Source organism: Cygnus atratus, chromosome 1, assembly GCF_013377495.2.
Source record: "Cygnus atratus isolate AKBS03 ecotype Queensland, Australia chromosome 1, CAtr_DNAZoo_HiC_assembly, whole genome shotgun sequence".
NCBI classification, from domain to species: Eukaryota; Metazoa; Chordata; class Aves; order Anseriformes; family Anatidae; genus Cygnus; species Cygnus atratus.
Genome location: NC_066362.1, coordinates 119,266,703 through 119,291,156, shown reverse-complemented (window position 1 = coordinate 119,291,156; position 24,454 = coordinate 119,266,703). Strand labels below are relative to the sequence as shown.

Below are 24,454 nucleotides of genomic sequence, written 5' to 3'. Positions count from 1 at the left end.
TTTCTTTGCAAAACAATATTTTATTAAAAAGACTTATAAACAGTAAGAAAGAAACCCCAATTTTACACTGAATGAAAAATCCAAAATAAACTCCTAGAGACGTGCCTCAGGTCTTTGCTGTCTGTACAAGAAATTCCATTGGTTGGTAATCCTACGTACACGTTTCTCTAAAGATGGCTGAAAGTACAAAAAAGCATCATGCATATGTCTATGCAGAGTAGCTACACAGCTGGACAGACCTAACAATACACACAAAAAATCTGTACATCAGTGATTACAAAAGCCATGCTTTGTGTAGCACCAAGGGGAGAATTATGTGGAGAAAAAAAATTCACTGGCAAATGCAAGCCCTGCAATTCTCAATTAGGGGCACGATTGGCCAATTTCTGCTTGCAGTTTCATCTCTTCTTTTCTCAAGGGAAAATTGTCAATAAGTGCAAAGAGCTCGGCTGGCGTTGCTGGGAAAGGATAGCGTTCCTTGTCCATTCCGTGCTTGTCCATCACCACGATGTTGAAATTATAATGGGGGATCCTCAGCAGCAACCTGCAAAATAAGGAAGTCATTTTGTGAAAGCCCATCACGGGCCTCGGCACTTCAGACAGCAATAAATGGCAGAGCCAGGCTGCTGGCTCCAGGCAGAGGACTCTGGGGATGGTCAGAGGGGGCTACACAGGGTCTGCTTTGTCTCAGCTATAAGAATGGAGTCAGGCAGTGAACAGGTGTCTGCCTGTGCTGCAAGGCTGTACCTCTGCAGTAAGGGAGGGTCAGAGTAACTGCACTCAGCGCTGTTTTCTTCTCAGACGTCTGGTTTGGCAGTATGGCACATGCCCTACCTATTGCTCTCACAAGAGAAGAAAAAAGACAAAGCAAAGTACAGTACTATATACATTGCCTAAAGAAAAAACGTTGTGATGGAGCTCAAGAGTTACAGGTAGGCTATTCCCTTTTTTTTTTTTTTTTTGCTGCCAGGCAGTATAAAACAAACAAACAAAAAACAATGAGAAGGAGCAGAGCAAAATTACTGGAGTCAGTTCTCATTGCTTCCTAATAGTAACTACCTACCTGGTGGCAACTCCAATTTAGCAGAAAAAAAAAAAGCCACCACTAATCAGGGCAGAGTCCTTTCCTTTGGAGTGGTGAAATGGGTCATTCAAGCTCCGCTGGAGGTGCAACAGTAAGAAAAGTATATCCTTGATGCTCATTTAATCTCGTCCTTGAAGGAGTTATGAATTATAAGATCCTCAGACATGCATACAGTCAACATCACTGGTGTGGGGAAAATAAATTCAGGCATCTGTGATGGAATGGGGTCAGGACAGGAAAGCTGCCGTGAAGAGGAGGGTCTCTTGGGAGCTGGATTTCAGAAAGGTTTGAAGCATAAAAATCGACCTTCTTCTGCCTTCCAATGGGTTCAAGTACTCTAGTTGTTGCTTTGTTATGGTGAGAGAGCTTGGCTATTGATTTCAAACTAAAACAATGTTGGAGCTAATTTATGGTGATAGGTGAGATAAGGCAGAGGAGGAATTCGGTTTCTTAATGAAAATGTTTACCCACTGCAACTCCAAATGCCAACCCCTCCGAGTTTGCTCAAGTTTTAACTAGGGTACCTGTGACTGGTTAGTTGACAGAGTACTAACTCTGGACAGCATCTCTATTCAAGATGTTTCAGGGAGTGTTTCATTTTGATTTAAGGGCCTTCTAGAACTGGAATACTAACTCACACCGTGGTAGCAACAGAGTCTAGGAAAAAAATCAAATGGAAAGCTAACTTCCACTGAGTGCAGGACAGGTTTTATAGCATCCCAATTTCTGAAATTGAAGGCTGGGGGTGGGGAGTGGGGTGGCAGGCAGCAGGAGGACTCAGGGAACAGGGTTATTACCAGAGTGTATTTTCTACAAAGCCACAAGAAAACCACTTCAACTTTAGTAAATGCACTTTTTTCTTTCCTTTTTTTTTTTTTTTTTTTTTTTTTAAGTAAAAAGCAGCTCTTTGTGTTCCCTCCTTCTTTTTATAGGGAACAAATGCTTTTATTTCTTTTTTCAATCCAAAAAAACTCTCAGACTTGTCAGCAGCCTGAGAGAAGAACACATTTTTATTGTTCCAAATTAAAATTTACACCATTTTCTTAGGCATATCACAGAAGATGCTGCCTAAAATGCTCCTGGACTTCTTTCCCAAGTAACAACTTCTTTCCCTGCCAAACAGGCCTTTGCTTTTGGCTCTTGTAGCCCTCCTAACCCTAGGCAGTGCTGGCACTTGAAGTTTCCCTTTCAAGTAAAAACCAACCCCCTGCTTGTCCAAAACTAAGTCAAAACAGTTTAGACTTTAGTAAAACTGTTGAATGTCAGTCAGGCTGGGGAGGCTGAGCTCAGTTACCCTTTGAAATACTGCCCATATCATATCTACATGTGGGGCTTCATAAAACAACCACTGCTTCTCCTCTGGCCTGGCCGCAGCCATGATGAGCCGGTGGCGACGTTTGGGGCTGCGCTGGCAGCTGCTCCGAGGCTGTTCTTGCAAAGTGATTGCAGGCCAGCAGGACTGCAGCAGGCCAGCTCCAGCACAAATACAAACACGAAGTGTTTTCAGTGACTCAGACCCATAAAGACATGAGGGGATGCACAGAGAGCTCACCTAAATCCAGTGCCATTTGGTTTGAGCAAAGAAGCAAGGGAGGCACAGCACTTGAAAGAGTCAGCCCCTTTAAATACGAAACACACTGAAGCCTATGCTCTTAATTTCATAAATCCCAAACGCCTATGAATTTTCAGCAGCTATTTCACAGTTAATAGAGAGGGAACTAATGCTGAAACTTACTCATGAACATCTACATACCTTCCCATGTTGAGCTAAGTACACTACAGTATAATACACCTATTTAGATAATACGATGCAGGAAATCAAAAGCAATACGTTATATATGCTACAGTGCACACACAACAGTAGCCAAACCTCACTTTACCTGAGTTGCAGTGCAAGTGATGGGGGCAGCAGCTTTACCCCTATTCTTCCTATCTGTGCGGGGAAGACACCAACCAATTCAACAACGGTAACATGTCGGAGGTCTAGACCACACTGTGCTGGCTGCAAGGGTTAGAAGAAGAGAGAGAGATGTTAGAGAGAACATTGGGTTGTTGTTCATAACTGGTCTGATCTTGCGTTAGTGAGATGGTTTAAATTGAAATGAATGTGCTTTGAAGGGTCTCTCATTCCCACTGCAAAGAACTACAGCCTCACAACTCCAAGGGCAGTTAAACGATGGATTCTTAGCTACTCTGAGAACACCACCACACAGGGACCACCTAGGAGAAATGTATACTTGTGTTGTAATGACATGAAAAGATGCCAGCGTATCACTGTATTAAGCTTTGTGCCAGTAATCTCATCTGGTAATCAAAGCAAAGTATGTGAAACGGAAGGCAATTGCAGAAAGTCATTTTTTTTCATGCCGACTTGTTTGACCAAGCAGTGGGAAAAGTAATACGGCCATTAAAATAGTATTTGAAACTACCTCATTTCAATCAATATATTGAATTTTCTTGCCCAAGTAATCTACTGTGGGAAAAGAAAAGCTTTTCATTTTGTTTCTAACACACCTGTGACCGAAGCCAGCAGTTAAAAACATTATCACGTTCATAACACAATAACTATTCTTTCTGGATGTTGTTCCACTTGTGGGAAAAGAAACAATGTGCTAGCATTTGCCACTGTGAAAGAACACAGGACTGACTGCTTCCCCAGGACACAGATACATTTTTGAGGTACACCCCTTAGTCTAGCAAGAACCCAACAAGAGAAAAAAAAATAACATAAGGACCATTACCAGGTGTTCTTTTTTTTTTTTTTTTTTCCCTTATTTGGAACAAAATACCACAGTGGTATCTCCACTCCGGGTGATTTCTATGCTGAGCCTCTGGTCCTTTGTCTGCTGATACACAAGTTATTTCTATTTTATTTCTATCTGTTTCTTCACATTTTTCATATTGTAGTTACAAAGCCTGTAAGCCTGGTTTGCATGAAGTGTAGCCACTGAAGTGCTGGATGTTTTGTTTTGGTTTGTTTTTTTTTCCTAACTCCTCTAGGAACTGAGTTAGGGAGTGCTTATTAGAGCACAAGTTTAATATTAATTTAATCTTGGGAGGGTGGAAGAGGGCCAAAACTGCCCAGGATTGAGTAACTGGTCAGTCAGAGGCAGTACAATCCAGAACAGAGCCAAATTAGAAACTGGGGAGATGTTTAAAGTAAAACAAACATTAAAAGGATTAATCCAGAACCACCACCACTTCAGCTAGATCCTCTGCTGGCTGCAGTGCAGCATCTGAAGTTTACAGATTTATACCAACAGTAGAGCTTGTTCTCCTGTGTCTTTAAAGAGAAAAAGTGGTTGCTACAACCCCCTGCAACCCACCCTGAACTGTGCTTTACCTGCAGCATTCCCAACTGCATCCTGTAGAAGAAGTTGGCTGCAGTAGGAGTTGAAATAATTAGCAGCCTTCGCTTCTCATAAAATTGATCCAGAAGCGCAGCTGCAGTCCTCACATTCACGTTAATATTCATGGCTAGAATTAAATTTAAAACAAAAGTTATAGAGCATAACTGAAAAGAGATCTAGTTCTAAAAGGACAAACAACTGTTAGGTACCAGAAGCACAGCAACAAGAGAATAATATAAAGAGGATACAAGTGAAAGACTGGCCTCATAGAAGCCAACAATTTTATCTTAAGCTGTACTCTGGCTTACAAGGTGGATCGACTCCAGTATGTAAAGTTTTGTACAAAGGTCTGGGCTGAAACACACTGCCAGTTTTAAGGCACCATCGTTACCTCCTAGGACAGAACAGCCAAAGGTAGCCGATGTTTCAGGTGTAAATGCAAATTGGCAGGAAGACGAAGATGCTGAGTTTCTTGTCTCTAGGGCATTAGAGTTTGTAGCTGTATTCCACCCCAGGTCCCCTTCCCAGATTCTCTCTTCTGTGAGAACCAGTGCTCCGGTAGCCCTTCCGGTAAAGTGCTGAAATACTCACTTACGTGCACAGGTTGGCTCCACTCCCGACCACCCCAGATTGTACTGGCACACTCTAGCCGGGCTTCCTTGCAGCTCGTAGCCACCAATGCAGGAGAACTCGCACGTAGCACCATAGTTATTTCCATCACCTGAACACTTGATGTAGCCATTATCCGGGACGTTTAATTTCACACAGCGCCTGACTTAAGGTAAGAAAGAGGTGAAAAAAATGAAAGACAAGGCATGAATCAGCTCGCTACTCGGGTAGCACGGCCAATGGAATACCAGGATGGAAGATGTTTTTCTATTTGCTACCTCTATTGTTAAAGGATGTAAAAACAAAACACAAACAAGCAAACAAACAAAAAAACCAAACCCCTTCTTAAATCATATGTAAATTAAAATGATGCAGATGGGTGTGTGTGCGTAGATGTGACTGTGGTATAGGGTGACCAAAGGTCACGCTACACAAAGAGATCCCTTCTCCATGGATTTGACTCCGGATTGCAACACCCGGTGAAAGAGAAACCCTTCTTGACAGATGTGAAGCATAGCTGAAAAAAATCCCTCAGTTATTTTTTTCAGCAGCCCACGGGCTCAACGTTATGGAGCAGGACTGATCAGCAGAGCCCTTCCGCAACTTGCGGAGCGCCTGGTGCCCACTCTGCTACAAGCCTGGGTCCCCAGGGAGCCAGCAGGAGCAGGATGGTGCACTCAGTTACAGAGTCAACATCAGCTTTATATACACATATTTATGCAGACAAATATAGAGCTGAGGATGTTTCTAAAACTGCCTCCTAAGCCAGATGCAAATCAGTGCCTGTATTTATAGTGTAAAACATCAATCTTACCTCTGACTTTAACGAGAAATTTGCAAGTGCCTTTGTTTTCAGCTCTGTCATATACGGTATATTGGATTTTGTGGTCGCCTTCTGGAAAATGTGACCCTGGTGGCAGGCCTTTCAAAATAACACTAAAACAGGAGATAAAATGGGACAAACATTCATAAATTCACCAGTATTGTCCTACTGCCAAAGCTGTAGAAGCCTAAAAAGAGTGAAGTCTGGTGCATGCTGAGCTTGTCTGGCTGTGCTACATGACTGAAGACAGAGAGCAAGCACAGGAAGAAACTGCAAAGCAGAGACCAGGGCAGTCAAATATGCAGGTCCCGTTCTTAACAAAAGGGACCTGTCCTGCTGACAAGAAGGGAGCAGAGCAGTCAAGGAGTGCTTGTTTCCTAAAAGACAATTCATAGCATAGCCAACCATCATGTAATGCCCAAGAAATTTTGGTTAAGCTTAACCAGTCCACTAATATACTTTTAAAAGATTTAACTTGCCTCCTGAAAGAAGCATATATATATATATAGATATACACACTATACTGCTACCCTTACAATAAGCTAGATAGATGGATATAAATCCTGTATGATACAGGTGGGCAAATCAGAGACAGTGGCACCATCGCATATGCACCTTTGCTCTTCTGGAAAGTAGAACTACGAAACCATAAAGATGAACAGGATTTCTGAAGAAACTGTTAAGTTTAAATGAAATATTTATAGCTACTTAAGTTTCAAATGAGAAGCATTACTTTAAAGGTAACCAAAGAACTCTTTAACAGCAGTTAGAGACTTCTGACAGCCAGCACTGCTTCAGGAAGAAGCTTAAAAATGATCACAAATATTGTGACACAATATATTTTTTAAAGACAGTCAAAATTGTCTTTCCCTTCCTCCAATGCAGTATTCTCTTTCCATTGTTTTGTGTAAAAAAACTTGTCGATATGAGAAGAGACCCATAAAGCAGCTCTGGAAAATTTCGCAGGTGCAATCAAAATGCTACTGTTATTTAATCCATCAGCTCTGAAATAACCACACTAATTTGCTACCATTCTACATGCCAGGTCCTGGGGGATTCACCTCCAAGCTGTCAGTTTTTTTCTTTTTCAGTTAAAGCAATTCTTTACAGGTCATTGATACACAACACCTATAAATAAGCATCTTTAATGAGTGAAGAGGAAAGAGTCCTGGCCACCCTCATGAGCTGAATTACTAACCAAGGATCCTAGGAATAAAAAAAGAGAAAATACAGACATCAGAGATTTCCACCCACTCTGTCAAAATCCCATCGGCGGTGTCCCTTCCCTCCGGGGTGTCCCAGAAGACTCTGGCCGTCAGCTTGTTGGGCTCTGCGGTTTTCTCCTTCACGCTCGGGCACTGGATTCTCGGAGGCTCTGTATCTGTTGAAATAAACCTCAGAGAAATGGGCACCTGTGCGTCTGTTCTAGCAACTCACGTTCTTCACAGCTCCCTGCCGTTGGTGTAACCCGGGGCCGCGTTCAGGTGGCCTCCTCAGCACCAGAGCTGATCCAACCAAGGCAGGCGGAGCCAAAGTACCTCTCATAACTTTCCCTATATAGTCACCATTTAAAACATGTTGCCAAAAAATTACGTGCCTTTAGCTTTGAACTCTAAGGAAGGATGCCTGAGATTGTACCCAAGGAGCACGGACCTTCTGTTTACCTGCTCTGTCTGTTGTACATCTGTGCAGTGTTTGTTGGGATTACCTATGTCTGTACAGCGCCGAACATAAACCTGTCTCTGCACGTTAACTTTGCACATTGCCGTGAACTTGTTGGTTATTTTTTCCTGCAGCAATGGCAAAAGAGAAGCAGCAGAAGATTGATAAAATCATCATTATTTTGCTGAGAATTGCTGCTGCATTTGATTTTCTCAAGTAATTCTTGTAATAATGCCTTAAGGGTAATACAAAGCAAAATGTAGAGCTCGAGTGAAAGTTTGATTAAGTGCTACCAGAATGCTGCGACGATCATTCAGCAGAAAGAGACCAGTGGTGATGATAAGAGATGCTGATGTGCAGGATAAAGGTGATGCACAGCTACTTGTCTTTCCTTGTCAATACAGCCAGCAGAGGAGAAATTCACAGGTGAACCAAGTCCAAACACCATCACAAGCATTGAAACATCTACTTTAAATAACTTAGTCTCTTTTTTTTTTCTTTTTACCATCTCTTGGGTTATGCCCAAAATGAAGTCTAAATCCATGGAGTCACACACCAGGCTTTGCAAATAAGCAGTGACATGGGATTGCTCTTCACCTGCAAATAGAAGACAGTCCCTAAAATGCTGCTGATATTTAAAGGGTGGCAGGCCTTGGTTTTTCATTTGCATGGCAGACACAAATTACAAACTGGCTGTCTTTCAAAAAAGGAAATTAAACGAGAAAAGGTTTAGGTATTTATAAAGCATCAAATATATAAGATGATTTTATAGACCCTCATATTCTAAAGCAACACAGTGTTTCCTACCAGTATAATGAGGACAAGTGCAACCCTGCTATGGTATTCCAGGAACTCAGGACCCCAAAAAATTCGCTTCTCCCTATTTCCAGGAGGCACTGGCAAGTAAGTGTCATACCAAAGTTACTCAGAAAACATGGGGAATATTACAAACTGCCTTACGGAAAGAAAAACTGTTTTTTTCTTTTTTCTTTTTAATAAACAATGAAATATATATCTCCCTATAGTACTGGTATGATAACTGTTCATTTCTTTCTAGATCCTACTAGAAATTGGAGCTAGCAAGAGTAGGTTCACACTACACAGAGTACAGCAAAAATAAAGAGAGTCCTCTGAACAGCTTTTGAAGTTTCCTGTACTTTACACTAACGCACTTTACTAAAGATACATAACACACTTATTTTTTTCTTTATGCTTCTTTTAACTTATGCACTCGGTGAGGGCACGCACAGATCCTGCTGTAGGATGAGTCAGCAGGATTTCCAAGCTTCCACTCCAGCTGCAGGGAGCACTTTGTCTCCTTTCCTCATGTTTCTTTTTCACTCCCTTATTTTTAGAATATATTCCTGTTATGTGTGGAGACCTGCTCACACCGTAGCTGAGAGCTCTGCCCTCCTCTGCAAAACCGCACTGCTCTCAGTAACCCACAGCACAGATGAACTAGGGTGAAAACCAGCCAGATCTCACCACGTCTGCTTCTTGCCTGGTCAGTTTGCTGTGCTACAGCTCAGCACCCCGGTATTGACAGGATGAATTAAATAAATGTAAGGATGGAACAAAAGTCTGAGTGGTATTTACGAACCCAGCGCTTTAAGCACTTAATTCATTAGAAAGCTCATTGCATTATTTAGCATGCAGAAGACTGGCTGGTACAACCCAGCCTGGACTTCCACATCACCAAGACAAGACATACAGCTCCTGCGGGAACCAAATCACCAAGCAGCCAGGGCCCAGGCAGCCTTGTTAGCTGGACGTAAAAAATCCTGGAAAAGATATTTTCTTCGGTCATTTCCAATGTCTCTTAGCATTCAACAGGCACTGAACGAACCCCACCAGAAAGAATAATTCCACTTTGAAATGGACCGCGGGAATGCAGCTGTCTACCAAAGAGGCTCTTTATCTCAAGGGGCCTCTGGGATTGTTACACCAAGCAGCTCCAGCTCTCAGGTCCTTTTTCGCACGCCCTCCTGCAGCGTGAGCACTTTGGCCACAGCTTGGCAGAGGGAAGACAGGGCAGAAAAAGAAATCATTTAAATGCAGAGGTGGTGACCACAGAACATACAGGCAAACGCACAGGTGACAAAACCGAAACACAACCCCCCAAATCTTCAATGCAAATGTGCGACATGAGTGAGGTGCCCACCTGGAGGTTAGAAAATTAAGCTGATTCCAAAACAAACCCCAGCGGAGGTAAGATTGCTGACTGCTGGGGAGGTTTTTAGAAGAGGGAAAAAAGATCCTGGAAGCGGTGGCTTGTCACAGACTCTCACTTAGCACGTAATTCCTGGCCAGAGCTGGAGCCAGGACACTGCAAGGTGCTCCGGCCCCCCACGGCTGTTCTTACGCTGTTACTGCAGCATCACTGCTGAAAGACCGATGACACATCAGAGCCATTTATTTAAGCTGTTTGGCAGAGCTGTGTAGTCAACGGGTGAATCTTGCCTGCAAAGTTGACAGCATAGGCAGGGAAAAGGAGTTTTCTTAAAAAAATTCGGAGCTGTTCTGCCACTGCTCTTACATTCTTGTCAGATACCACTTTTCTTGGCTCCTCAGCAGCAGCAACTGGTACCCTGTCCCATGCTTGGCAGCGGTGTTGCAGAAATGGCAGCATTAAAGCAGAGGAATATTCAGCAGAGGAGTATTCAATTTTAAAGCAGCCTTTTGAACTTCGAGGAGCAAAAATGCTAAGTTTTTTAATAGCTTTTGGATTTACTCTGTTTTACATACTTCTGGGAGTGGCCCTTACTGCCTCGCTCGCAGTTGCTTGTGAGCTTGGGGTGAGGAGAGGTCTTACCAGGAAAGCAGGAGAGGGGATGGTATTGAATGGCCAATGCTTACTGAAGAGTCCGTGTGGGGTAGGTAAACAGCCTGCTGCTACATAAAAACCCTGTCATTACTGCTTGCTGATGATGTTAACGACGGCTGGAAGTTAATTCAAAACATTATTCTGCGTCAAAAGCTTGAAGAGATTAAGAGACTCAAAAGCATGAAAGGGTGAATGAAAAACATTGTTCTGCTCTCCCCACCCCCTCCACAAGGCACTGCTCTGTATTTCAAAACATCCATTATCAGAGCCTGTATAATTAATGACTCAGAGTGCAGAGCTTGTTTCAGGCATCGTGGCTGGAAGCTGTTCGTTTACTACCTATCGATACGAGATCTTCCGAGGAGGTGACAAAAGGATGACTTAGCACGGTGCAAGCCATTTACCACAGCACCTCTTAGACAATCTGCAGGAAAATGAAACCTTCATGGAAGGAAAAAAAGGTGACATTTTTCAATCTTCTGGAGGAAAATACCTGTTTCAATCTATGTTACAGTGCATTATGCATACAATATTCAAGTGAGCATTGGCATTTTTAGCTAACTGATAACCGAACTGGCTATACATTGAGCTTTTATAGTTGAAGTTATTTCAGCATCAATGAGGACATCCTTCTCCTTACAGGAGCGACAGGAGACAGGCTCGTTTTTTAGGACAGAATACTGTAGGAATTCTATAAGGACTTCCATAAGTGACTGTTAAAACATACCTAATTTTCTTGGAAAAAATAATATTTCCCATTTTAATGAATACCTGTTTCAGCAATGATACTAGCCTGATCCCTTTCCTACATGGGTTTTCAATATCGCACTGTGAACCCCAAGTGCTTATGGGCAAAAATGCTAAGCAGTGCAACTACAGTATGAAAGGGTAGAGGAGAGCCCCATGTTTTCAAGAGGATTATAAATTCGGGTCTGGAGTAATTATCCATACTTATGGTAATACCTGTGGTGTCCCCAGGTCTCTTCCCTACCTGTTCCCAGTGACATGAACTTTACCAGCCCGTGGCTGTGATCATGTGAAACATCCCCACTGTGCACAGTGCAACTAATTGCTCATATGTCTAGAGTAACAAATAAATAAATAATAAAAAGCCCCTTGCCTTTGCATTTCATTGCTCCCCTCACCTTAATTTTAATCCTCAGCTGAAAACAAGGAAGAGCCTTTGCTCAGCCAGTTCTCTTCTGGTCCATGGGAAGCTTTGGCCCAGTTCACTACGGTGTCTTTGTACTACTGAATTACAGTAAGGGATGTGTGTTGAATCACAAACCGCATTATGCTGTTATGGTCATGTCTGGTCAGAAAAAAAGTCCCCTTCCTACCTGTCAACAGGCCAAAAATAATCTTCAACAGTTTGCTAAGTGCTTAACTTGCTAAGTGCAAGAACTGTGTGCACACAAGGTTTGAAGGGGTCCTCTCCATACCTCTGTGTGGTATTGTCAGAACTTAAATAATGGTCTTACTTTTACTGGGTTACTTGCGACTTGCAATCGTATCCTGTATAACAACCAACCTGCATTTCTGGAACAAAAAAGAAGTGTAAGTGCTATCCCTAGCTTCTCTTTTTTGATCAAACTGTATTTGCTTACCCCCTACTCTGCAAGACAGCATCCTCTGTAATAAGCACCCTGTTGCTGCAAGCAGATGAGGTTCTGAAAGTGCCAGGAAATACAGAGAAACAACATTTTATCATTCCCAAACCTAAAAGGGTTTGTTTTTCTTCCTCTGCACACACCACTGCAAAGGACACAGCTTGTTTTTGTAAATAAAAACAAGAGATACCACAAACAGGTTGGATCCAAGCAGCAGGATCATTTATACATTTGTACAACAGCAAGTAACAGGAAAACTAAATAAAATTCTATGAATGGAAAGCCACAGTGGAGAGACTCCAAAGATATCTACTAACCTAGACTGAGCCACAGGCACTCTGAGGAAAACCAAATTATCATACACAAAAAAACCTGAGCATAAATATCCTGCCATCCATGAGCTTAAATTACTGGTAGCCAATTCAGATGGCCATAAAGTGCTTTCTTTTGTGGGTAGCTGCTGACCCTTTAATCAGAGACTTCCCAGAAACAAGAACACCAGCTGGGACCTCACTATCTGCTGAAATCTCATTAGTAAGAAGAAAAGTTAAATCTCAACATTTGTTTCTCTCTGTTTTGATGTATGGATATAAAAACAGTTATTCCAGCCAGGGTTCCAAGGAGACTGCTGACTACCTAATGCAAATTGCTGGCGTAACTCACGTGAACTTGGCTGAAACTCAGCCTAGCTCACTGCAGCCACGCTGATGACTATAATCCACCCATATTCACCAGGAATTGCTGGAGGCCTTGATAGCAAAACCCGAATGCAACAAGGGAGGTCAGAAAAAGGGTTTAGTTTCCAACTTGTTTTATCATTAAATTATAGGCAGCATGACAGACAGACAGCATGGCAGCACAGAGACCTTGCTAGAAAAGCAGCAAGGTAATTACAACCTAGAAAAAGAGTCACCCGTGAGATCAGGGAGGGTTGTTGTAAGTGTTGTAAAGCACAGACCACTGATAGTAGCCTCATCTCTGGCGGTGTTTAAGGAAAGGTTGGACATGGTGCTTAGGGACATGGTTTAGTGCGTGACATTGGTGGTAGGGGGATGGTTGGACCAGATGATCTTGGGAGGGCTTTTCCAACCCTAATGATTCTACGATCTTTATTAAAGTGGCAATGCCTGGAGCTGACAGTGCGTGCACTAGAAAGATGGCCACTTGTGACTGAGTACTAAGGGACAGAGAGCATACTGTATCCCTTGGAAAACTGTTCCCTGTTTCCAAAAAGGACAGCTGCTTTTCTTCCCCCAGGAACCAGAGACAAGCACATTTTGGAATTCATTTGCAGGACCCAAGCAGCAGCAGCTCCAGAGAGCCCTCAAGATGCAGACAGAGCATCCTACTCACCCACGCAGGAAGCTGGCCGGCCGCTCCAGACTTTGTTGTCCATGCACGTCACTATGCGGTCGCCTTTCAGCTGGTATCCCGGCGAGCAGTAGTACTCGCACCTCGAGCCGAAGTAGGCGCCATCCAGACACTTGAAGCCCCCGTTGGTTGGCATGGAGAGGGTGGGGCAGCGCTTCTCTGCAAAACAGGAAACACGGATTTATGGAAATCCCACTTTTTAGAGTAGTGTCACTCAGCTACTGTCTTCTCAGAAAATGTTTTACTGCAAGAGCCCACTCAGACATCCAATACAAATAGCGTCAGCTTACAAAACCCATGATGGATGACATTTTAAAGAAGTTTTATGGCTCTTGTCATAAAACTCTCCCTACAAATCAACATCCCACACTCATAAAAATCCCACACTCATTATCTTTGTCCTCTCATGATACTTATCATGCCGTGTACGCCTGCAACATCCTCAGGTGACAAGCCAGTCTACGTAGCCAAACAAATTGTTGATATCTATAATACAAATGACCATCAGCAGATGGCTGTTTCCTTTGAACACCTTAGCACTCGCAGGCTGCAGCTACACCGAGCCCCAAAACAAGCAGAACCCAGTGGCTGCCCAGTCTGGGGAGCAGCCCACACGCACGGAGCCCAGCACTACTCACGCTTGCACAGCACCTTCCCGGACCAGCGTTTGCTTGACTGACAAATGAGCTGCTGAGGGCCGTGCAGTTCGTAGCCTTTTTGACAACGAATGTCGCATCTTGTCCCCAGCACGTTCTTGTAATATTCCCCTTGAGGTGTCCTGCAGTTTGCATAACCATGTTTCACCTTAATGGGAGAGCACCATGGTGTTTCTAGCACAGAGAATTAAAAACAAAAACAAAAAAAACAACACACACAATACTTCACAAAATGTAAAAGGGCAGACACAAATATAAATTTATTCAAGGTCACAGAGAAGAAACAGAAAAAATATCTTATTTAAAAAGACCCCTATCCTCAACAGTGGAGAAGTAACAGTGCTCACACAGCAGAAGGTCAGGCCTTCAAGGCCTGGCAGCTCTTTTTTATTACAAACATTAAAGATCATAGCCAATATACTGGGGGGGTAGGAGGGGGAAATCTGGTTGTTTGTTTTTTTTTTGTCCATGGAATAAGTGTGCCACCATGTGGACAGAGCGATGACAGACAGAGCTTTTTTCCCCCCCCCTCTTGCGTTTAAATGGATGCATCTAACTTCTCTTTGGTAACAAATTTTTGCAAGTTTAATTTGCAAGTTAGCACCCAGGCTTAAAGCTGAACTGAAAAGTGGGCAAGTACAACACCTTCCTTACAGTTCTCAGCAGGTCTCTGGTGCCACACTGAAACATTCAAACACTCTGTATCACCAACAAAACAGCCTTCTACCAGCAAATGCGTACAGTATCACTGCCATGGTTAAATCTGAAGGCAACTGTCTGCTCCAGCAGACTACCTGAGGAGGTCTTGAGAAAGATCTAACCTTAATTTAACTGTTTTTGGCAGTCATTTGAAGCTTCCCCGTGCAACGTGTGCATTCAAGCACAACGCATATATTTGACAGCACAAAACCTGCACTTCCTCCTGTCAAATCCTTCAGAGGGTCTGTTCCTTTATGAGCATACACTTAGCACGCACATAGGAAAAGGAACCCAAGCTGCAGAAACCTAAATCGTGCTCTAAATCCAGTTCTCACAAGTCCAGTCTTCATGTGTTGCACTCCTCACCTCAAAGATGGGTAGGGGGCCACCTTCCCTAATAACATGGACCCACGGCCTGGAGTAGGAGAACCACTTACTAGTTGCTCCTGGACGCAGGACAGTGACATGGATCATGGAATCACAGAGCGGTTTGGGTTGGAAGGGACCTTAAAGATCATGGGCAGGGACACCTCCCACCAGACCAGGTTGCCCAAAGCCCCATCCAGCCTGGCCTTTAACACCTTCAGGGACAGGGCATCCACAGCTTCTCTGGGCAGCCTGTGCCAGGGCCTCACCATCCTTACTGTGAAGAATTTCTTTCTACTATCTAATCTAAATCTACCCTCTTTCACAGTTTAAAGCCATTCCCCCTTCTCCTATCACACTCCCTGACCAAGAGTCCTTCCCCAGCTTTCCTGTAGGCCCCCTTTAGCTCCTGGATTGCTGCTGTAAGGTGTCCCCAGAGCCTTCTCTTCTCCAGGCTGAACAAGCCCAGCTCCTTCAGCCTGTGGATGCATCTGCCAAGTCAGAGGAAAGCTGGAATTTTGCTGGGACTTCATGGATAATGCTTCTACCAAATTTGTGAGAGAAAGGGAAACCCAAATGCCTATAAAATTAAATTTTTAATAATTAATCATCACTTTAAAGTAGTCACGATGTAGATACTGTCTTCTTGTGAGTACTTAACACCATACTGATGGGTGCAGTATCAGATAGATCTCTGCTTCACAGAAAAAGCTTCAAAATCTGTGTTGAGCTTTGACAACAGCGTGCACTAAGAAAGCACTGCTTCTTCTGCACTGGGCAGCTTTTCAGCAGGAGTTTCCTATACAAGCAGTGACTAAGCCTGCCCCTTCTCAGCTCCAAGATCTGAGAAGGACATGCCTACAGGGATGGAGGGACTGCAAGGCGAAAGAGAGAGACGACAGGGCCTGAAATCCTGCGTGACACTGTGTGACATGTGGGACATAGTAACAAAACTTGCAAGGTCCTAGAGAAGTCTGACAGAGAGACAGGAAAAGAGAAAACAAACAAACAAAAAGCCCTAGACAAAGAGTTTCAGCTTTCATCCTTACTAAGTCATAGGAGACATTTAAAAATAACTTCTGGAAAAAAAGCAACGCTTTGGCAGATTTTTACTTCTAACTCTTAATTCTTGTAGTAGTTATGTACATTTTTCTACATGATTGGGATCAGTTTTGCATACAAAAGCAAAACTCAACACAGGCTGTTACAGTTTATATTCACGGTAGGATGTCTCTAGGCCATATTTGCTCTTTCCCCACAGACACTGGATTTACAGCCCACGTTTTGCTGTGTTGGTTGCAAAGAAGCAGTAAAGAGCACCTGAGGACTAAAATCAGAGACTCGTTATCAGGGTTTTGACTAGTCCAAGAGCTCTAGGCTATTTGGTTTCTGAAGAAGTCTTACTGCACTGTGGTGTGCTTATTTTTGAATTTCACCAATACATCTGAAAACTCCTGACAAAGACACATACATGGCATTATTTGCATCGCCACCAAACGTGCCATAACTGAGGCAGGGGGAAATCAGCAGAGGAGCCCAACGGCAGGTTGGGGCAGCGTGCAGCTCAGCTGTTTGGCCCAGCCACACAACCATCCCATCTCTTTTTTTTCTTCCCCACCTATCCTCCTGTTTCCTGAAAGTACTGAATGCCAAATACATACTATTTACCTCACAATATTGAAAAAGTAGTTTGGTGGAGGGTGGGTTTGTTTTAGAAGAACTGATCCCTGTTCTTCAACCTAATCTCTACCCTATAGCTACCAAAATAAATAAATAAATAAATAAATAACAGAAAAAATAAAAAAAAATTATCAACTGACTGAGGCACTGGCACAGGCTGCCCAGAGAAGCCATGGATGCCCCATCCTTGGAGGTGTTCAAGGCCAGGCTGGATGGGGCCTTGGGCAACCAGGTCTGGTGGGGGGTGTCCCTGCCCATGGCGGGGGGTTGAGATTAGATGATCTTTAAGGTCCCTTCCTACCCAAACCACTCCGTGATTCTATGATTCAGGCCACACTGTTAAAGGGTTGTATCATCATGGCTCTCTCACAGTGCTTGCTGTGAACCAAATGAAAACTGGGAGAGCCCACGAGGAGCACAAGCTATCAAGAACAGTCAGCTACTGCTCAAGTCATGAGCAACAGCAGTGCCCATCTCTGCAGCCTCCTCAGCTGCCGACCCCGCTGCTGTGGGCGCAGTCTCAGACCTGAGGGCAGGCCTCGCGCGTTGGATTCACAGAGGCAGCCTCTGCCTCCTCCATCTGCTGCAGAAATCTTCCTCCTCCTCCCGAGCTAACTACACCTTTTGTATAATCACCCCTTCAGTGGGCTGACTAACCCTTCCCCCCAGATTTCAATCCCTTCTGTCCCACTTTCTTTTCTCATGCCCCGGACGTCAATGAGAATAAGGGCCTAAGCCTGAAGCCTGTAGGGGAATGCCACTGACTGAAGGGGCACAACTGGGGTAATGCACAGTGTGCCAGGCTGGGCTAGCTAGGCATTTTTTTGTCTAATCAGCTCTAATTATTTATGCCTAAGGTTTTCTGCATACATAAACTGCAAATGAGCATGACCGATTTCCTTCACAAGGGGCGCTAAGACAAACACACTGTGCAATACGATCGGCAGGCCAGTCAGTAAGGCAAAGCAGCTGCTCCAGGTACTGCAAACATGCCAGAGTTTTTCTCAGAATTTTTGTGGCTTTACAAACATGCTTGCCTTGAGTAAACAACTACACATATTTAAAAAAAATGGCTAACAGCTAACAAATGCACAAACTGAATGCTGAAGAAGAAAAAAAGAACAACTTGCTATGGTATCGTGGCACCTATGGTGGTCTACAGAGAGAAAGAGGGCAAGGCTCCTAGGGAGAGGTAGTACTTCTTTTACTGGACCAAATGATACTGTTAGAAATAAAAAAACAAAAACAGACATGCTTTTGGATGCAGATAACTGGAAGAGCTTAGGAGGAACATCTGTTTGATCTAAAATATTATTATGCTTACTCTGAAACTGAAAGCGATTAGGAGAAAATGGGTGAGGCAGGGTTCATAAGGGGGCAAGAATCTGGGTTTGGACCAACTGATATCACTGAATAAAAACCAGCTAACTTGAAAAGCTTTATGTGCCTGAAAGCACATCAAACAACACTACAAAGTTTCAGATCAAAGCCTGTTTATTTTTAAGTGAAGGCACATACTGTTTTTCAAAGGCTAAGCAGCTATGTGTAGTATTTCTGGAATATTAAGGCTGGATAAGGGCTGGAGAGGTCACATCTATTCCCTGCCTCAAGACAAGATCAGCCCTGTTCCTGGAAGCTTTGGCTGTAAGAGAGGCTTCAAGTTTCCTAGGCATTTCTTCTGGAGCTTCATGGGGGTTCTGTTCAAGCAAATGAAATTCGAGTTTTTAGGTACAAGTCCTATACAGTGTTTTTCTGTTTAATGGACAGTTCTCACCATTCCTTAGCGATACAATAGGCTGCATTATCATTTAGTAGTAAAACACTTCAAAGACTCAGCTCTATCTGAAACCACTGGAAAAGAGACAGCAAGCAGAAATGGCCGAAGCCACAATGTTGCCTCTACAGCTGGGGCTACTGTTTGTTCACTACAGTGTTTGAGAAAACATGTTAGGAGAACCAGGACCATCGGAGCCGCTGGCATTAGAGCAGTGATGAACACAGGAACTGCTGTGTTTGGGAAGCTTTTCCTCATAAAACGCGATCCAAGACAGCCATGCCAAGTGGCAGGAAGGAAAGCGTTTTTGAGAGCATCGTTTTTCCCAGCCCCCTCAGCCCTGTTTAAACATCAGTCTCAGTTTTCCTTCGTAATCAGCATGCAAAATGACCTGTTGTACTGGCCGGTACACCAGCCAGCAGAGCAGCAGGTTCACCAGGGAGGGAGGGAAAAGCTCTGTAAAAATGCTGCAAATACAGAAAGTCTCAGCAATGTTTCTCTGGAAAGCTGAGCAAGCTGAAAAACATCCAGATGGAGACAAAAGGGTTTGGTAGGAGGTCAGTTCCCTCCCATAAACTGCCATTTTTTTTGTTTGCACGTGTCTAATACGGACAAATCTGTGTGCTTGCTTGTGCACTGTTTAGTGTGCAAAGAAAAAAACACAGCACTGCTCACGTATGTTAACACAAGTTAAGCAATCTCATTTAGTTACTTGCTACTGGGAAGTTTTGTTGACCAAGCAACAGGCCATAACCAAAATGCTGGACTGCACATTCAAGGAGCTCCTCTGAACACAGCTACTTAGGCCATTTTTCCTCGCTTTGTCCTTCTCTACTCCCCTTCCCCCCGTTACCAACTTAAATAAGTATGCTAATGAAGAGCGAGCCTTTTCTGCTCCATGCTTTATACTCTTAGATTCGCATTGTCTGATCTTCAACATTTGGCAGTAGAGCTTCCAAGCTCGGGGTAGTTTTTAATATCTGTGTGAATGAGTCATTATGTTTCACTTACCCCAGTGACATTTTGGCTGACATTAATATAATCCATTTTGGATCACCGTACAAAAGGAATTTATACAGAATCCGCATTTTAACTACTTGCCTGCCCTGGCATGAATTGGCATTGATTTATCTTCATGATCTCTGGGATTCTTTTTCTAAGGGTCCACAGAGGGTTACATGTTAAAAGGCAAAGAAAAATTAGTTTACACAAACAAAGCTTTAGAGAAATATGCATCTGTTTTACGGCAAAATTTTACACGGAAGTATTTTACTGTGAGGAATGTAAGAACTTTATGAAACCAGCAATATAACCACAGTATAACTGCTGCTCAGAAATGTCTGAATAACGTTATGACTTACCTCTTCTTTAAGGCCCATTAATTCTCTGCGAAGTAGCACTAACATACAACACAACACCAACATCCAGTGTTCTCAAGTAATCAAAATAAGTACATTACAATTCTTGAATGTTCACAGATCAGTTTACTAAAAAGCAACAGCTGCCATTTAAAGTGATAAAAATACCAAGTTTCTTTATTGTTTGGGCTTCTGATGGATTTTGGCAGAGGAGAGCCATATTGAGATGGACTTTTTCAAGAAAATGGGCATAGCAAATAGAAGATTTACAACTAGTGGCATAAAGTTTCTCAATCTTGCTGAACAGCAAAATATTCTAGAATATGGAAGAAAACCTGAATTCACTTTATAAACATGCAAGCCTATTCACTCCTTCATCCAGCTACAGAATTTGTTTTACAACATACGTGTTCATTTGTTAAACACACTTCACTTAACATTTCAGGTAGCAAGTTTACCTGAAATGAAAACAATTCTACGGAAAAAAGTCATGAAAATCATGTTCTCTTGCATGTACTTCTATACGTTACCATCAATAGGCCCAGGTTTTTAGTCAGCTTATCATTGATGGTTTTGTTACGATGTATGAAGAAGAAAGAAGAGAAGCTCTTCACAGATTTTCATGATCTTGCAGCCTGAACTACCAAGAGCCACAGCAGTGCAAAAGTTACTTATTCTGTGCATGAGTAGTGATCGAGACTTGGTCTAATTTCCGTTGTTAAAAAAAGGTAAAACATAAATCTTGATATCAAATCCATGGGAAAACAAAACAAAACAACAAAAAAACCCATGGAGTTGGATCTGCAAGATTTTATAATCCATGAAAAGAAAAAGGAAGCCCTCAGCAACCAGCTGATCCTCAATTAGCACATAAGCGAAGCATTCACCTTTATATCTATTGCGTGCATACACATCTTCATCGTCTTCAAGGGGTGAATATCCCGATCCTACAACAGAAAAATAAAGAGAGGAAAACTACAGCAAGAAAGGAAATATAAATTAAGAATAAAAGAAAGCTTTGCCAAAAGACATGCAAGATTAGGATGCAATAATCTATGCAACGCCATTAGCATGGGCTTCTCCGAAGCTCAGATTCACAGCAGACCCAATTTATAGTGAATTTGGAAGGGGCAAATTGATTTGATAATCAAGTGAAATAAAAATCTCTCTCACAGCTCCTAGAGCTATGTCGTGCAACGCCATGCTGCACAATTCAAGTCACAGCTCCTCTGCTTTGGAAAGCCCACCCGTCAAGAAGTTGATCTCTTGAGCAGAGGAGGCACAAGCGAAGGGCCACACCAAAGATTTCACTATAAAGTGGTTCCATAGTGTAAGTGGCCATCAGGCCATTGTTAACAGCCACCAGGCCAAACAGCAGAAGTAAAATGTGTGTAACTCAAGAACAACCCTCGTTTACAACCTGTGTGATCTTCACACCAAAACCAGAACACTGAGTTACGTTACCTGCAAACACAAGTTACACTCATACCAAAAGAACAGTTTGCTATCAAGCAGTCTTCTGTGGTTGTTCAAAATAAATTGTACATTCCTGCACTTCTAAAGATCTGCACAACACCTATAAGTTTTGTTATAACAACGGTAGAAACTGCTTTATAACAATCAGAAACCGTTCAGAGTGCAAACATTGAAGTAATTCATCAATAAATCATGGTGACCATCAATAAAGCCTTCAAAAGATTAAATGACATTTGTTTAAAATCAGAAGCACACCACCCAGTCTGAATTCTAGATAAACCTTCTCCAAGAAGAAGGGCTCACGCAGATTTCCCTTCTGCAATATCTTGCTAAAAATTTGGCATGCAACGGGCAGATGCTAAGGAGGCTCAGCACCACCCTACAGCAGCTTTTCACACATGGTACCCCAAATTACAGCTGCGGAGATCTCTCACCACCTGTTGCTGAGGTCCAAGACCATGGTTTGTATGTAGTCCGCTGCTTAGAATAAGGCTAAATAAAACAATCCTCAGTAAGCTACTGATTTCATGTGCAAAGCACGCCATTTTCTGCTGAAATCAAACCCATCAGACATTAATGACTTGGATGATTTAGTATTAGGATGAAGGAGCTACCAAAGCAATGTTTGTCTCACCCACATGACTGTCAGCATCTATCAAGAGACTCCCCACCCAAACAAACTGCCCCAAAACCAGTAACACTTTATTCATTACCCCACCAGCCCCTGGACAACTTAACTTTGTTCCTTTAGGATTTTTTGTACAGCCAATGCATCATTCCTGCATCACAGCATTTTTGACCTTGCTACCCTCCATACGTGTTTCCATTTATGCCACTGTCTCTAAATTTCCAGCCTAGGCTGGAAGGAAGCACACGTTCTCCTCTGCCCCACCAGCCGGGCAAAGGCCTCTCCTCCCCGCACAACAGCACAAAGCAACTAGCAGGCTAAGCCAAGGAGCTAAAAGCCATGGCAAACCTAGCTTCCCTGATCTACTTCCTCACCATTTTATCCAAAACCCAGGGGAGAAACCCAGCCCATGTATCTGCAGCTGCTGCATGGGAGAAACTACAGTGCATCGGGTTCTTCTGCAACGGGACAGGTCCCTGCACAGCATCAATGCAGCACTGCTCACCAGGGCTTGGACCACCTGAAGAAGAGACTCTGCATCGCCCGTGACCCTTCCTGCTGCATTACTTGAACGTCAGGCACAAGTGCCCAGGATTCATGACCTTGGTGTTCAGCAGCACCTTCTGGGAGCTGCAGGGAAGAGAGGGACGCGTGCACCCCACTGCAGACCAAACCCTTGCACTGATATTACAGCTGTGCAAAACATTTAGGTTCCTGCATTGGAAAAAAAAAAAAAAAAAAAAATCAAGAGCCATGCCTATAATAAAAGCAGTAAAAAAAAAAAAAATTCATCTGATTCAAAGCCTGATTCAAAGCTTACTGTAATCACTGGGGATCCCTCTGCCAGTTTTCAAAGGCTTTGAGTTCACTCCTTGTGGAGCTAACTTCCAGTTTCTCCCCTGAAACCTGGGGTTTTATGCAGCACAGACTTCCTATCGCTTGGGAGCTGTTTCTCTGGATTTTTTATTTTTTGTTGTCGCTGTTGAATTTTTGATGCCTAAACAGTGACATCTTAAAAACTCCTCAACATAAACCTTGCTGCATTTGAAGTCTGAGCGTGTAATATAAAAAAGCAAGCTGTGATCCCCAAGGGCTCCATGAAGACCTTCATATGTGAATGAGCACCTCTCTCAACGTCTATTATTCTGTCAGAAATTGGGATACTCTTAGCTAATTACTCAGTTTGAGAGTTAAAAGTGAAAACAGTGAGGTAACATTTTTTCTAATTGTCTGAATTTTCCTGTGCAGTGACTTCAGCATTTAAACATCAGCATAAGTTAGGGCTATGTGAGCTCTCACGTATTTATCTTTCCTTAGATAAGAAATAATTAAATGCTTTTGAAAGTCCTCTAATAAAAAATGGCCTTCGGAGGTGTTCCTACCCTTGCCCTAAAACGAGGCTCTGTTCTTCATGATTTGCTGCCATACGCTGTGGATGAAAACAAATAAAATGAACATATCCAGAAAGCTATCATTTGACATCTTCCATTTCCAGCACATTTTATAGCTGGAAGTGAGAAAGCAGTCAGGTTTCTTTTCTAACGAGCAACGTTTCATTACTGTTAATAATCACAGCAGGCCTGGGTTGGGGGAAGTGCTGAGAAGCTTTTCCTTGCTGTCCATTTGGAGGGTCCCACTCCCACTTTCCCTTGACGTCTTCTCACATCACCCATGGGAACTTTACATAAGCTCAAAATCAACTACCAAACCCTGTGAAGGTAAAGTACTCGTCTGAGTTCAAAGTGCTAAAATTATCACCGTACAAACCCCAGGTGTTTCAAGGAAGGACGACGAGCAACAAGCTGCTTGATAGACATCTCATATCACGGGACGTGTAGCAAAACCCTACAAAAACTGGCTGCAGATTTTGTTCAGGCAGATTAGAAGCAAGACCCACAAAATAACACTTCCATTTTATCATGAACCTCCCATGAGATTAACCTATGGAACTTGATCTGTTTATGTCAGGAAAAATGATTTCTTCATTCACAAAATAATTACTACATTTTTATGACCAGAGGTTATACAAGAAAGCTTTACCTTTTCTTATATTTTACCTTTACCTTTTCTTATATTTTATTAGGGCATAGTATTTTAATGAAACTTCAGGCAAGCTACTAGAAAATGTGCAGTACTGTCTGTTATTGACCACTCAGTAGTCTGTGCTGAATTAGGAAATCCATGGATAAAACTGTAAAGCAGAGCAGGACAAGTGGTAACAGTAAGCATTTAAGCATGCTGATGGATGTAAAAATCCTTGTGTAACTAGAATTCATGAAAAGAAATACGATCTTTCTCCAAGTATTTACATTTAGTGCTCAAACTGGCAACCTAATGAGACGCTCAGACATACAGTAGTTACTCATTGCACTGAACGTGAACCAGAACATTTCAAGAGCGACGTTGCCTTTTTTGCGCTTGCCAAATCTCCTCCAAGTGTGCTACAGATGTCAGCTGTCAAGGCTTCACCAATTCTCCTCCAAC

At 42.9% G+C, this 24,454-nt stretch overlaps 1 protein-coding gene across 1 annotated transcript in view; it reads right to left on the bottom strand.

Moving 5' to 3' along the window:
* Positions 1-24,454, bottom strand: part of SRPX (sushi repeat containing protein X-linked) — a 46,459-nt gene continuing 22,005 nt past the window's right edge. Inside the window, exons 2-10 of the mRNA XM_035542121.2 lie at positions 20,754-20,813; positions 13,972-14,163; positions 13,316-13,492; positions 7,121-7,247; positions 5,858-5,979; positions 5,030-5,209; positions 4,428-4,561; positions 2,965-3,086; positions 1-544 (exon numbers count right to left, since the gene is read on the bottom strand). Of these exons, the coding sequence (XP_035398014.1) occupies positions 364-544; positions 2,965-3,086; positions 4,428-4,561; positions 5,030-5,209; positions 5,858-5,979; positions 7,121-7,247; positions 13,316-13,492; positions 13,972-14,163; positions 20,754-20,813 (1,295 nt within the window). The 3' untranslated portion in view covers positions 1-363. The remainder of the gene's footprint in view (positions 545-2,964; positions 3,087-4,427; positions 4,562-5,029; positions 5,210-5,857; positions 5,980-7,120; positions 7,248-13,315; positions 13,493-13,971; positions 14,164-20,753; positions 20,814-24,454) is intronic.